This window comes from Ailuropoda melanoleuca, chromosome 3, assembly GCF_002007445.2.
Source record: "Ailuropoda melanoleuca isolate Jingjing chromosome 3, ASM200744v2, whole genome shotgun sequence".
Classification (NCBI taxonomy): domain Eukaryota; kingdom Metazoa; phylum Chordata; class Mammalia; order Carnivora; family Ursidae; genus Ailuropoda; species Ailuropoda melanoleuca.
The window spans coordinates 43,842,393-43,856,696 of NC_048220.1; the positions used below are offsets into that span (position 1 = coordinate 43,842,393).

General features: G+C 35.1%; 1 protein-coding gene across 5 annotated transcripts in view; it reads right to left on the reverse strand.

Moving 5' to 3' along the window:
• Positions 1-14,304, reverse strand: part of ADAMTS6 (ADAM metallopeptidase with thrombospondin type 1 motif 6) — a 295,037-nt gene that overhangs the window by 44,050 nt on the left and 236,683 nt on the right. For 4 of the 5 annotated variants that reach the window (XM_034656286.1, XM_002919303.4, XM_034656287.1 and 1 more), the window contains 2 exons: positions 8,370-8,533; positions 7,806-7,944 (listed from right to left, as the gene is read on the reverse strand). In XM_034656286.1, the coding sequence (XP_034512177.1) occupies positions 7,806-7,944; positions 8,370-8,533 (303 nt within the window). Of the gene's footprint in view, positions 1-7,046; positions 7,136-7,805; positions 7,945-8,369; positions 8,534-14,304 lie in introns of all 5 variants that reach the window. The other variant, XR_004624085.1, reaches the window with a different exon arrangement.

A 14,304-nucleotide genomic window follows, 5' to 3' on the forward strand; every position in this document is an offset into this window, starting at 1 on the left:
GTGTGTAAGTCCTTTATAAGCTGTAATACATATTACATATTATTATTATGTCTATAAAAGTCACTCTGAAAACACTTGTTTGAAGCACATTCTGTTAGTTCACTAATATTATGAATTGACCATTATTAGTGATGTTAAAAAGGTATCTTGGGGTGCCAGTCTGGCTCAGTTTGGTAGAGCATGTGACTCTGGATCCTAGGGTTGTGAGTTTGAGCCCCACGTTTGTGTAGAGTTTACTTAAAAATAAAATCTTTCAAAAAAATGTTAGGTATCTTCGAATTAGTGAACAAATTAAAAGGACATCTGTGAAAATGTAAGGCATTTACCTGTTTTATCTGGTACTATGAGAGCTGTTTTCTTTCAGTCAGGTATTAGTATAAGCCTAAAGATTATATTATATTTTTCTAATAATTACTTTTAAAAGACAATTTTAAAATTGTTATGTTATAATGGAATTACTGTACTTTTAAGTGCACATTATCCTTCTGTTGTGTCATTTTTTTTTTAAAGATTTTATTTATTTATTCAACAGAGATAGAGACAGCCAGCGAGAGAGAGAACACAAGCAGGGGGAGTGGGAGAGGAAGAAGCAGGCTCATAGCAGAGGAGCCTGATGTGGGGCTCGATCCCACAATGCTGGGATCACGTGCTGAGCCGAAGGCAGACGCTCAACCGCTGTGCCACCCAGGCGCCCCTGTTATGTCATTTTTTAAAATGAAATATAGAACATGAACATACAGTGTTTCCATAGAAACAATGTAGAAATTACCAACTTTTTAAAGAGTCCAAGGCAATCTGCATGACAGATTCGTTAAAATAGCTTGAAAAGTATGTCATTAATAAATGGAACAGCGTAGGGGCACTGGGGTGGCTCAGTCGGTTATACATCTGCCTTAGGCTCAGGTCATGATCCCAGGGTCCTGGAATCGAGTCCCTTGTCGGGCTCCTTGCTCAACAGGGAGCCTGCTTCTCCCTCTCCCTTTCCTTCCCACTCCTGCTCTCTCTCAAATAATTAAATAAAATCTTTTAAAAAATAAAATAAAATAAAATAATATAAAATAAAAGGAGTAGTGTGGGTAAACCTGTTAGGTAGCAAACTGTAAAGACAAATTTGCTATTCAGTTCTCTTTTAAATATTTAGGGTATTTTTTCTTTTTTCTTCTTCTTCTTCTTCTTTTTTTTTTTTTTTTTTGCTCTAATCACCCACCAATCTTAAACTGAACTAACAGAGATAGAGGAAGGAAACATATTCAGGTCACATCAGAAGGAAAACTTAATACAGATATGAAGGAAAAGTTTACACAGTATTCAAGACCTCTAGTTCCTTAACTGGAAGTACAGAAGAGGCTCTGATTTTAAACTCTGAACATCACCCAGACCCTGATTAAGGAGTTTATATGCATCTTTTTCCTTTTATGAAATGAAATTTAACACCTATTGGAAGAAAAGGAGAGGAATAATTTTTATCTACTTTAATGATACTCATTTTACCTTAAATCAAGAGTTCTCAAACTTTCCTCGTTCATGACACATTTAATTTTTCAGTAATTTTTTCACAGCCCTCCTAGGCACAAAAAAAAAATATCTAAGAGTTTTACTTATTAAGTAGTTAGGTCCAAACAACTTAGTAATAATCAGTGTGGTAATAGACCGATGTCACTATGTTGCTGCTGTGTCTTTTGTGAGTCTGCTGCAGTATTCTGGGGCACCGTGCTGCGGTTTGAAAAATATGGGCCTATATCAGGAAAATGCAAAATAGTAGTCAGAAACTATGTAAAGCATCCTAAAAATATTAAAGAATAGAAACCAGTTCCAATATGTATAAGAATCCAGATGAATCAGGTGAAATCACAAAAAGAATGAATTAAAAAAAATTTGTCCTAGCTAGAAAGAAGAAACACACAGAATATCTTTTAAGTTTGTATGCAATTCACACACACACACACACACACACACACACACACACACACACACGGCTTAAGATGACATCCAGGGAAGAAAAAGAAAAATAAACAGAACAAGCATCTAAATAAGCATGAAACAGACAAGAAAAATTAATTATGCTACATAAATGTGAAATAAAAAGTAATGATAAAATTTTAAGTGGTCAAAAACAATTGATCAGAAACATTTCTGAATAACCCCATAGTATATATGCGAAAAATCTGTACTTTGATCTTCAAATAAATTCAAAATTGCCTCTAAAAATAAACCCGTCTTCTTCCTTCTCCTCCTCAATATAAGCATAGTTTTAGCTTATCTTTTTCTCCCTGAGCTGCCAGGCAAGTTCAACAAAGAGATGCCAAGGTTTGTCAGCAGAAACCTGAGAAAAATGAGTTCTTTGGTATGCAATTTTTGTACTTCTACACAAAGAAAGAAAACTAGAAAAAAAATTTAGAGAAAATAATTAGAGGTGTCAATACATCCAACTGCATAAATTTAAAAAGAATACATGTAAAATATTTATGAATTTCTGACTTTTCTTTGCATTACAAATAAAGCATTCTTAAGATTTTCTTTTTAACAGAACAGGTACAAACAAATGCAACAGTACAGTGACTCTCAGTTAATTGGCTTTGGAAAGCTTTGCTTTAAAGCAGATGGGTTGCATCAAATAAGAGGATGGGTGAGGGAAGCTTCAGGTGGAAAGAGATTGGTTTAAATGGCTGGAAATGAGAGCACATCCAGAAAGGTAGGGAAGGAAATTATCATGAATACTGCTGCATTTTGCAGAGATTCATTCCCTAACGAAACAAATTTCCTAAAACAATAGATGACTTTCCCTAGAACCATCTCACAAAGAGAAAAAAAAGTTACAATTTTCACAAACGTTGAGTTAAAACAGGAGCCAAATGCCTCTGACTTGTGTGTTTAAATTAAACTTGGTTGAGTTTATAACCACTTATTCATTATAACTCCCTAAGTACCACAGAAATTTGAAATTAGAGGGACAACTTTGGAAAACCTGCTTAGCACAAACTCAATTACTCAAAAGGTTGAGAAACAATACTTAACAGTTTCGGTCAGTTTTAAAAGCATTGATTAGATGCTTATAAATGATCCATCAGGTAAAGAGGGCATGTAAATAAACTGAAAAAAGCTTTCTAAAGGCATGTCCAACACTGCTGGCCACACTAAACAAAATTACAAAATTAACTGGCATTCTATTATATTTTTCATTCCCTCTGCTGATGTCCTGTTCTACTTTCCCACCCCAAATACTTATAAATAAATCTCATTAATCTTTGCATTATTTAACCAGTAGCTAATTAATAACAGAAATGTGAGTTAATGCTACCACTGTCATTTGCATCTGAATGTAAATTATTTGAATACTAAATAAACTTTCCGTCAGCCTCAATGGCAGCATTTCTCAAACTTGGCTGCACATTAGAATTACCCAGAAGTTTTAAAAATCTGATGCCCAGGCCACACTCCTGACAAATTAAATCAGAACTTCTGGGGGCACAGGCCCAATCATCAGAATTTTTCGAAGTTCTCCAGGTGATTCCAATGTACGACCAAAGTTAAGAACCACTGGCTTTAGGTAAAGCATTTGAAAAAATAAAATTTCGAACTAGTGAAGGAGATTTTTTTTTTACTGGGGATTTATCATGTTGCTCTATGGAGGTTGCCAACTGGTAGGAAAGCTCTGTTCAAGGTAAAGGGCCATCTTTATTAAGAAAGAATGCTAAATTTAAAAAATCACTAGACAATTTCTAAGTCTTGATTTCAGGAAGTTACTTCACCTGGGTTTTATCTACAAAATAGTAATAATAATAGCAATGCCTAGGCTCATGGTGCTGTTGAGGATAATCAAACATAACAGGATACAAGAAAATGTTTTATAAACGATAGCATTTTATTTATTATTAGATAGCTGAGCAGTAGAACCATTTATCATTAAAAAGACTAGCTGTAATATAGATTACAACCGTAATATGGATTATTACCTAAATGATTTGCCACTTTGTTTTAATAAGCATTTACTTTACGAAGTCTAAGTGTCTACCCCAATGTTTCTCAAAGTATGGTTTCTGAACCAGTAGCACCAGCATCACCTGGACACTTTCTAGAAGTGCAAATTCTTGGGGTCCATCCCAGACCTACTGAATCCGAAACTGGAGGCAAAACCTAGCAATCTTACTTGAATAAGACATCCAGGTAATTCTGATGTTAAAATCTGAGGACCATACATCCAGCCAAAGTGAGTAAAAAGTGAGTATGTATGACTAATATCAAAGGAAAAATATCCAATATTTGTTATTTGAAATTTTAAAAGTTGCAGTGCAAAGACACAGTGGCCTAAATGCTTTAAAAAAATTCCTAAAGCTTTGTATTCAAAAGTAATATATTCTTTTTACCCAGCCGAGCTTTATCAATTAACACATTAATCATAAATACAATGGTAGTATATAAATTTGGGAATCAGATAAATCACAGAGTGTATAACACCCCAGATAAGGAATAAAGAAACAAAAACTCTAATAGGAGTTAACAGTGGTTCAGAAAATAGTCAAGTTTTAATTCACTGGGCCTGAGTCTCTCTCAGAGGAAGAATCACAACTGTATCTTAAAAATGACATTTATCCTGAAGACAACACCCCACAGCATCTCAATGTTCTTATTCAGGCTAAGGAAGTGTTTCAACACTTACTCAGAGAAAAGACCATTACTTAGACTGAATCACCAGCAATATTTCCTGCAGCATGAGATTTGTCATTGGGTCTGCTAAGCAACAGAAAAACAATCTAAAAACTTCTTATCTTAAAAGATATCATAAGAGAAAGCTATCAACATTGCTTCCAAACTCAAAGTTTGTTATTTGCCACTAATAAAACATAGGCAGGAGAGTAACAGGTGAGATCACTGAGGAGTCTTGTGAGATTGCAACAGAAAGTTCTTTGAGATCTTTCTTGTTCTCTCTTTTCCCATTTTAAAAAATTTTGGCGTCCTCAAGACACCTAGCACCACCCTGGAAAGATGAGAGTGAAATATCCCAATTAAGAACTGACTTTATCCCAATTAAAAACTGCCCCACCTTCTAAGAAAATTAACAATGTTAAACTCTTATTTCCTACACTGGAAAAAACTAGCACAAGTGAATAATTGCCAAAATAATTAATTCCTTTTGCGCATCCACTCATCTACAAATATTTATTGAGTACCTAGTATATTCCAGATATTGTTCTAGGTGCAAAGTGAGTCTAGAGAGATGCACAGACGTCAGTGAGGAGGGCATAGATTCTATGACTCCAGGTTTCAGTTTCTCTGTCAACCAAATCACTAGTACTCAAACTTGAGCAAGCATCACAATCACCTGGAGAGCTATTTAAAAGAGACTGTTGAGGCCCACCCAGAGTCTCTATTCAGTAGGTCTGGGATGGGGCCCCCAAAGTAACATTTCTAATAAATTCTCAGGTGATGCTGATGCTGCCACTGCTGTGGCCACACGTTGAGAACGACTAACCAAGCCAGCCAAATGGCAACTCTTCACACTATCCCTGCCGACTTCCAAGCACTGTACATCTCTCTTCCAAAGAAGGCAATGGCCTCAAGACTGCCTCATGCCTGCTGTCATAATCACGCACAACTGAGCAGAATTCCAGTTTCAAGAACCACCTCAAATATCTACGATTAGTAGCTCCAGGACAGAGGTAAAAAGTACAAATAACAGAGAAAATTCTCCTTTCAGGGGATTTTCTCCCTCCTTGTTTTTCTTTTTGTTTTATCCCCTACTACAAGAAGTCACTTTTGTATTATGATTTCCAATGCAAGTGTTATGGAAAAGAATAACGCTCCTTTAGATTTTTCATGTATCTTTAATACAATCACAGCTTTTCTTCTAAATTCAGTTCTCATGGTCTAACACCCGCCCTATTTGTCGGACTATCTCCTTTTTGAAGAAAAGAATCATAAGGTTAGAAGGAACATGAGAATTCACTTAATCCCTCCTTGGCCTCAGATAAGACTGTTTCTAAACCATCCCCAAATATAGCAATTTTCAGTACGAAGACGAACAGGCACTAAGAACTTCTCATTCAACATTGTGTCACAGACTTGAAGATACTAATATACTTTTCCTCAGCCTTCTCTTCTCCAAGCTAATCATCTTCAACATTTAGACTTTCCTCATTAGATTTCCTAAACTTTATCTTTATCTTTATCTCTTCCTTAATAACTTTATCCTACCTTATACTTCAGGGCCTGAATTATGTATATACTGTTATCATGAAGGCTTTTTTGGGGGGGTATGTGAAAGGGATAAGTTAATTTATAGCTTGAACAAAAATGAATTTATTGGAACAAAGAAAGATATATGTATAAATGCCACTAAAATATAATACAGTGGCATTCACTTGAACAATTAATTTCAAATATCCTTTATTTTATTAAAATACATAGTAATGCCTTATAGTTTTTAAAACTTTACATTATAAATCACTAGCCATTTCACACATAAAACGGATGGGAATTAGAGATCTTTTAAAATATGCCACAAATGATATATAGCCATGTTTCATGATACCTCACATAGGAGAAGACATTATTATTATTATTAATTTGCTTTGTTGATGTTTTATATCGTGTTTACTACTAAAGTTGGAGTTACAGATAATCAATGATTTATCTCTGAATGAGTTTAAAAATACCGAATACATTACATAATAATAATTTCTGTGAAAATAATTCTTCCTATGCAAGCCTCAAGAATCAGAGGTGTCTAGAAATTCAATGAGTACAGGACAAGATAGGGTAAAGGCCATGTCCAATCATATGTTTCTGAGCAGTTTAGAAAGGGAATATAGTTAATAGATTGGAAATGGGGTAAAATAGGATGATTCACTTTATTTCTATTTCTCCCATTCTAAATATCACTATTCAAAATCAATCTTTGCTTTTGGAATGGTGAGGTGCTCTAGCACAGCCTAGGCCTGAGGGATAGGGTTGTTTCCTTGCCTATTGGGACCAAGGTGTACGGTGGAGGCGATGCATTTAGTCTCCAGAGAGAAGGAAGATGCTGCTTGCACAGCACTTCTACTCACCAGTCCATGCAGCAGCAAGGGTGTTGGCTTTGAAGGAAGCCAACTGTCCTGCTCTCCCAGCCAGAGGTAAAGAATTGCATTGGTGGCCACTAGAGGGAGGAGGATTAGGAATAGAGTAAATTGTGGGGAAAAGGCACCCATGAAAAACGCACATGGGACAACCAACACATCACCAACCACCGCCTAGCAGCTACCTCTCTGAGGGACTATAATGGGGTCAGCATACACCATTAACCCGGAGACCCAGACACCAGGAATTATCGTAGTATCCCAGTATATAGCCCCTTAACTGTGATGGCTGGAGAAGGGAGTTTGAATAGGTTTGTGGGAAACACACAAGCACACAAACACAAACACGCAAGCACACAGACATACATTCTCATCCCCCATTACAAGAAGTTGCATCTGTGCCGTCTGATTCTTGCTCATTTTCTTATTTAAAACTCTTGATGTTCTTTACCAAGAATGTGTTCACGAAAAGCAAACAGCCCACCTTCAAGATAGTCTTGGGAGAAGCACCAGCAGAGACACTCATTGTGCCAAGATGTATTTTACCAACAAATCTGTACAAATTACATGAGGTTAAAAACAAACGGAATATAATATAATTAAAGCAAAGTTTCTCTTGCTAAATTACAGCTTGAAGCAAACCTGCAAGAAATGTTTCCAATTAGCTTCTTTAGCAAACATAAAGCATAGCTCAGAATATGTTTTGCTTTCCATCTGCCCTCTGGGTGGGCTGCCTAGTGGGTGTCTTACCTCCAGCACAAGTAGCTGAGCATTCTGACCAAGGCTGATGATTCCATGTAAAGCCAACTTCATTGTCTCCACTGCCCGTCCGAGTGATGGGAACGTTGAATTTATACCTAATTCCCAAATTCTGTTCCTGAAGCAGAACCTGCCATTGAAAACAACTGGTGAAGATAATTAAAATACAATGAGGCTTCATTCAGACGTTTATTATTTCTCTTGAAGAAGAAAATATCATAAAGTAAGTCTTATAGGAAATTTAAGATAACCTGTAGAACACATGCACTTACATTAAATTTTCTCCTCCCATTTTCATGGGTAATTTAGAGCCATTTCTCTCAAACAACTTGTTTGGTTACAAGAATTTTATTTAAGCAGGCATTGAAAAGATCAGTCATATGGAAGGAGCAATATGGCCTTAACCTTACCAAATTTGATACCCTTGGGTAAACCATTTTACCTTTATTAACTTTAATTTCACCACCTGTAAAACAGAGATTATAAAGCCTGCCCGTCTGTACCTTACAGGGCAGATTACAAATGGTAGAAGTTAAGGGGCAAAGACACATTTACCATGACAATGAGATTTTCCGAGGTGGGACCTAGAGCTTCCAAAGATTCTGGTTCATCAGTTGGTCTCTTGTAGTGAAAAGCTGTCCCAGCAACATCAAACTTCCGAGGCCAGTCAATAGTCCAGGCACCATTAATATAGTAATCATCCCCTTCAGATTTCAAAGCTAAAAATAAATAATAAAAATTTAAAAAAATCACAGTCTACTAAAAGTGTGAAACTTCATTTACCACAATGTCACTTATTAACTGCACTGGAGTGTACAATGAATATCCATTCCATTTCCACTTAGAGATGGGATTCTTGACTATTTACTTAAGTACAAATTAACATGGTAATTTTCCATGTGAATGTCAAGAAGATATTAAGTATTTATGATGATATTAATAAAAAGAAATGAAAGTTTAACCTGGAGGAATAAACACATGGAAGTAGTAAGGGAAATTATAACAAAAGCAATAACTGGGGATGAGAGTGAGAGCAGGGAGCAGACTTTCTTATCTAAAACTTAAAATGATTATTATATGAATATGAGGTGAAGTGAACTTGTGGTACTGGCACACAGACAGACAGAACAACGGAGACAAACAGTTAAGAAATAAACCCAGGGCACCTGGGTGACAGTCGGTGAAGCATCTGACCCTTGATTTTGGCTCAGGTCATAATCTCAGGGTCCTGACATGGAGTCCCGCATCGGGCTCCATGCTCAGCTCGGAGTCTGCTTGAGATTCTCTCTCTCCTTCTGCCCCTCCCCCTGTACACTCTCTCTCTCGAAATAAATAAATAAAATCTTTAAAAAAAAACCATTAAATTCTATATTATATGAATTTCACCTCAATAAAAACAAAATTAAAAAAAGAGAAAGAATAAATGCCAGATAGGTAAATATTTAAATGTAAACATAGCTAAATAATAAAATGCTAGAAAGAAAACATGGAAGAACTTAAAAAATAATATTGGGGTATGAAAATGTTTTCTAAGCATAACAAAAAAAACCTCAGAAACTAAAAAGAATAAGTCTAATAAATATGCATGCATAATTTTTTAAACCTCTAGGAAAATAATGAATTTAAAAGTTTAAAAAATATGTGATAAGAAAAAGGGTTATTAGCAATACTATACTAAAACTCCCATAAATAAATAATAATTTTGATAATAATGATCATGATTTGACAATGACAAACATGTCAGCATAATTTTTTGTTAGCATGCTAGCTTCTTCAAAACCTTTGTCACAGGGGCGTCTAGGTGGCTCAGTTGGCTAAGCATCTGACTCTTGATTTTGGCTCAGGTCATGACCTCAGGGTTGGGAGATCAAGACCCACATCAGGCTCCATGCTCAGTAGAGAGTCTTCTCTCTCTCTCCCTCTCCCCTTCTCCCAGCACATGCATGTGCTCTCTCTCTCTAAAGTAAATAAATTCTTTAAAAAAACACACAGTGCTTTCTTTATCAGGTCAGATGAACTAGCAGGCCAAAAGGACTAAAAAGGTCATGGCACACAGAGTCTCTGACTCCCTGGACCTCTACCTCTTGTCCTTAATATTACAGACCATTTCCATTTCCCCAACCCTATCTGCCTGGCAAATTACTTGTACTTTCTTGACTCCAGATATGTTGTGAAAATTCATTTAATTGCAAAAATAAATCTAATTACTCTTTTGAGATAGGAACATGTCAACCAATTCTAAGAATTACTTAATTCTTTAATTATTTCTTGTAACTTAAAGTTTTTATTTTCAACTCTCCCAGTAGTTTTCTGTCTCATTTAACACATTGAAAGTATTCTGGCTATATAAGGACATCTGAGACTGTATAATGCAAAATATTAAAAACAAAAATAAAAACAACCCTCCCCCCACACACCGCCGGCAGCTTTGAATACTCCTTCAATTTTAGCTCTCACTTTCCATTTTCTCAACTACTTAATGAACAGATTCTAACTCACTTTTGCTGGTACTATAACCAGTACAGAAAAACACAAAGTATTTAAAAAGGAATGAATAAGGGAGGACGATGTGGCTTTATGGACAGAGCATTATCAAAGGAAAAAAACATTATTTTTTAGTCTTATGTTGTGGAAAAGAACCGAAAATTATGGTGTAAAAATAGAGGGTTTTTTGTTGTTGTTGTTGTTTTTTAAGATTTACTCATTTATTTTAGAAAGAGAGAGAAGAAAAGAATGGGGGTAGGAGCAGAGGGAGAGAACCCTCAAGCAGACTCCCCACTCAGCATGGCCCCCCACACAGGGCTTGATCCCATGACCTATGAGATCATGACCTGAGCTGAAACCAAGAATTGGACACTCAACTGACTGAACCACCCAGGTTCCCCAATAAAGGGCTCTTCTTAAATGAAGGAAGGAAGAGCCTGATAATACTAGTGTTCTATCTAAAGAAGCATTCTAGATGTGGTCTTATTTTTAAAAAGTTTTAAGTCAAGGGGATATTTCCAAGGGAATAAGAACTCATCCAAGTCTCGTTAGGGGTTTCTGAAGAGTCTAAATCTATCTTTAAGGATCAAACATCAAATAAATAGAATTTCCACTTCTTTCCATGTTGAGAGAACTGGTATTGGACTTGCCCTCCAACTGTAAACAACTGGAAAACCCACAAAACTTTTGAATTAAACATTATCCAGAATTGTGATACCTGGAATAAAACAAACAAGGTGAGTGGTAGAGGCACTTTCTGTCAGTGTAAAATGGCAGAACCCAAGCAAAGCATGGTTGTCTCACTGAGTTAAAAGAGAGAGATGAGAAATTGAGAAGGCCAAGATAGTTGGAATTTGCAGGACCAGAGATCTAGAGTAGAAAGAGGGACTCCGTTGCTGAATAGCAATCTTTGTATGCGTAGGATAAAATTCCATAAAGCTAGGCAAAAAAAAAAAAAACCCAAACCAAACCAAAAAACTACCAGGGAATGATAAGCTGAAAAATATCCAAAGCAAGAATTCAGAGTTTCAACCACTAGAGCATTCAGTAGAGACCCCAAAAGAACCATGCCTTTTTAGTAGGGCTGAGCAGACTCAAAAATAAAGGCTACTCTGCCCTTACCCAAACAAAGCTCAAAAACAGGTCTCAAAAGGTCTGCAAGTTACTTAATATTCTTTAAAGGAAGAAAAAAAAATCCAGACTCAAAAAAAAGAAAAATTCACAATGTACAATATCCAGTAAAAAATTAACACAAATGGAAAGAAAAAGGAAAACCTGACCCAAACCAAGAAAAAGGCCAAGTAAAAGAAATAGAACCAAAAATGACAGAAATTATGGAATTAGCAAAAAATAACTTTTAAACAACTATTATGATATACTCCATGGTTTTAAAGGAAAAAAATATAGTGACAAGAAATTAGAAGATGTATATATATATATATATATATGAAGTTCAGAACTATACAAAGGATATATAACAGATATAGTAAATAAGTAGGTAAACAGAAAATAATTTTATTTATGTTTAAATTTTTATAAAATATAATTGGCATTTTAAAACTAAAACAATAACAACATATTAGGCAGTTTATAACATAGAGAAATAGAATGTATTAAAAAAATAGGACAAAGGATGGAAGGAGACAATGGAAATAAACTATTGTAATGGCCTTGTATTGTACAAAAATGGTGTAATATTATTTGAAGGTGTACTCTGACAAATTAAAGAAGAATTTTGTAAATTCTAGCACAGCCACTAAATAAAGCAAAGTATAACTAATAAATAATTAGTACAGATCAAATGGAATACTATAAAATACTTACTTAATCTAAAGACAAAAAAGAAAGATAAAAGGGATAAAAACACATAAAACAAATAGAAAAATAGCACGATGGTAGACTTAAATTGAATTAAAAAAAGCAAAGATGGTTAGAATAAAAAACAGAAACCAACCATAGGTGATCTACAAGAAACATTTTAAATTCAGAAACCCGTACATGTGAAAAGTGTGTGGATGGAAAAAGATTTCCCAAGCCAACACTAATCTGGGAGAAATCTGGGTGACTAGATTACTACCAGATAAAACAGACTTTGGGTCAAAGATTATTAGCAGGGATAAAGAGGAATATTTGATAATAATAAAATACTCAATATATCAGGAAGATTTAACAATCTTTTTCTTTTTCTTTTTTTGGAGAGAGAGAGGAACCATGCACACACACAGAGGGGAAGGGGCAGAGAGAAACAGAATCTTAAGCAGGCTCCATGTCCAGTGCAGAGCTCAACATGGGGCTCTATCTCCCAACTCTGAGATCATGACCTGAGCCGAAATCAAGAGTCAGATGCTCAACTAAATGAGCAACCCAGGAACCCCAAGAAGACATAACAATCTTAAATGTCTATACACTTAAAAATAAGTAAGAGAATAGAAGACTTAAACAAAACTATTGACTGGTTTAATCTAATTGACATTTATGGAATGCTAAACACCATAATACCAGAATATACATTCTTCTCAAGTACACGTGGAATATCACTAAGATAGACCATATGCTGGGCCATCAAACAAATCTCAATAAAAGAATGACAATCATACAAAGTATGTTTTCTCTTCGTAAGAGAATTACAGTAGAAATCAAATCCCCAAATATCCAGAAATTAAATAATACCTTCTAAATCATGAGTCACAATGTAAATAAGAAGATATTTTAAACTGGTAATGAATATACAATGTATCAAAATATATGGGATGAAGTTAAAGCAGTGCTTAGCAGGAAATTTACAGTGTGAAATGCTTAAAGTAGAAAAAAATTCTTTAAATCAACAATCTATCCTGAGAAGCTAAAAAATAACAAACACAATGTGAATAGAAAAAAAAGGGGAAACAATAAAAAGAACAGTGGGAATCAATGTAATGAAAAATGGAGAAATAACAGAAAAAATCATTTAAGCCAACAGCTTGTTCTTTGAAAAGTTTAGTAAAATCAACAAACGTCTCACTAGCATGATCAAGAAAAAGAAACAATAGGATAAAAATCATATGATCATCGCAATAAATGCAGGAAAAGCATTTGACAAAACTCAACATTTGTTCGTGGTAAAAACTCTCAACAAAGTGGGTTTAGAGGGAACATACCTCAACATAATAAAGGCCATATATGAAAAACCAACAGTTAACATTATATTTAATGATAAAAAACTGACAGCTTTCCCTATAAAATCCGGAACAAGACAAGGATGTCCACTCTCACCATTTTTATTCAACAGTACTGAAAATCCTAGCTACAGTGATCAGACAAGAAAAAAGAAATAAGAAGCATCCAAATTGGTAAGGAAAAAGTGTTATTTGCAGATGACATGATACTACATTAGAAAAACCTGAAGACGCCACCAAAAACTATCAGAAGTATAATAGAATTCAGTAAAGTTTCAGAATACAGAATTAACACCCAGAAATTGATAGTGTGTCTATACAGTAATAACGAAGCAGCAGAAAGAAAAATTAAGAAAACAATCCCAGGGACACCTGGCTCAGTCGGTTAAGCATCTGTCTTGGGCTCAGGTCATGATCCCACGGTCCTGGAATCGAGTCCCACATCAGGCTCCCTGCTCAGCAGGGAGGCTGCATCTCCCTCTGCCTGCCTGCTTCTCTCTCTCTCTGACAAATAAATAAAAACTTCAAAAAAAGAAAGAAAGAAAAAGAAAACAATCCCAGTTACAACTGCATCAAAAAGAATAAAATACCCATGAATAATTTTAACTAAGGAGGTAAAAGACCTGTACTCTAAAAACTATAAAACATTGATGAAAGAAACTGAAAACTACACAAACTGAAAGATATTCCGCTCTCATGGATTGAAAGAATCACAGGACATGAAGTCAATACAAAAAGAAATCAATTGTATTGTTATATAACAACAAATCTTTCAAAAATGAAATTAAAATATCAATGCCATTTATAATAACATCAAAAAGCATGAAATATTTAGTGGTACATTTAAGAAA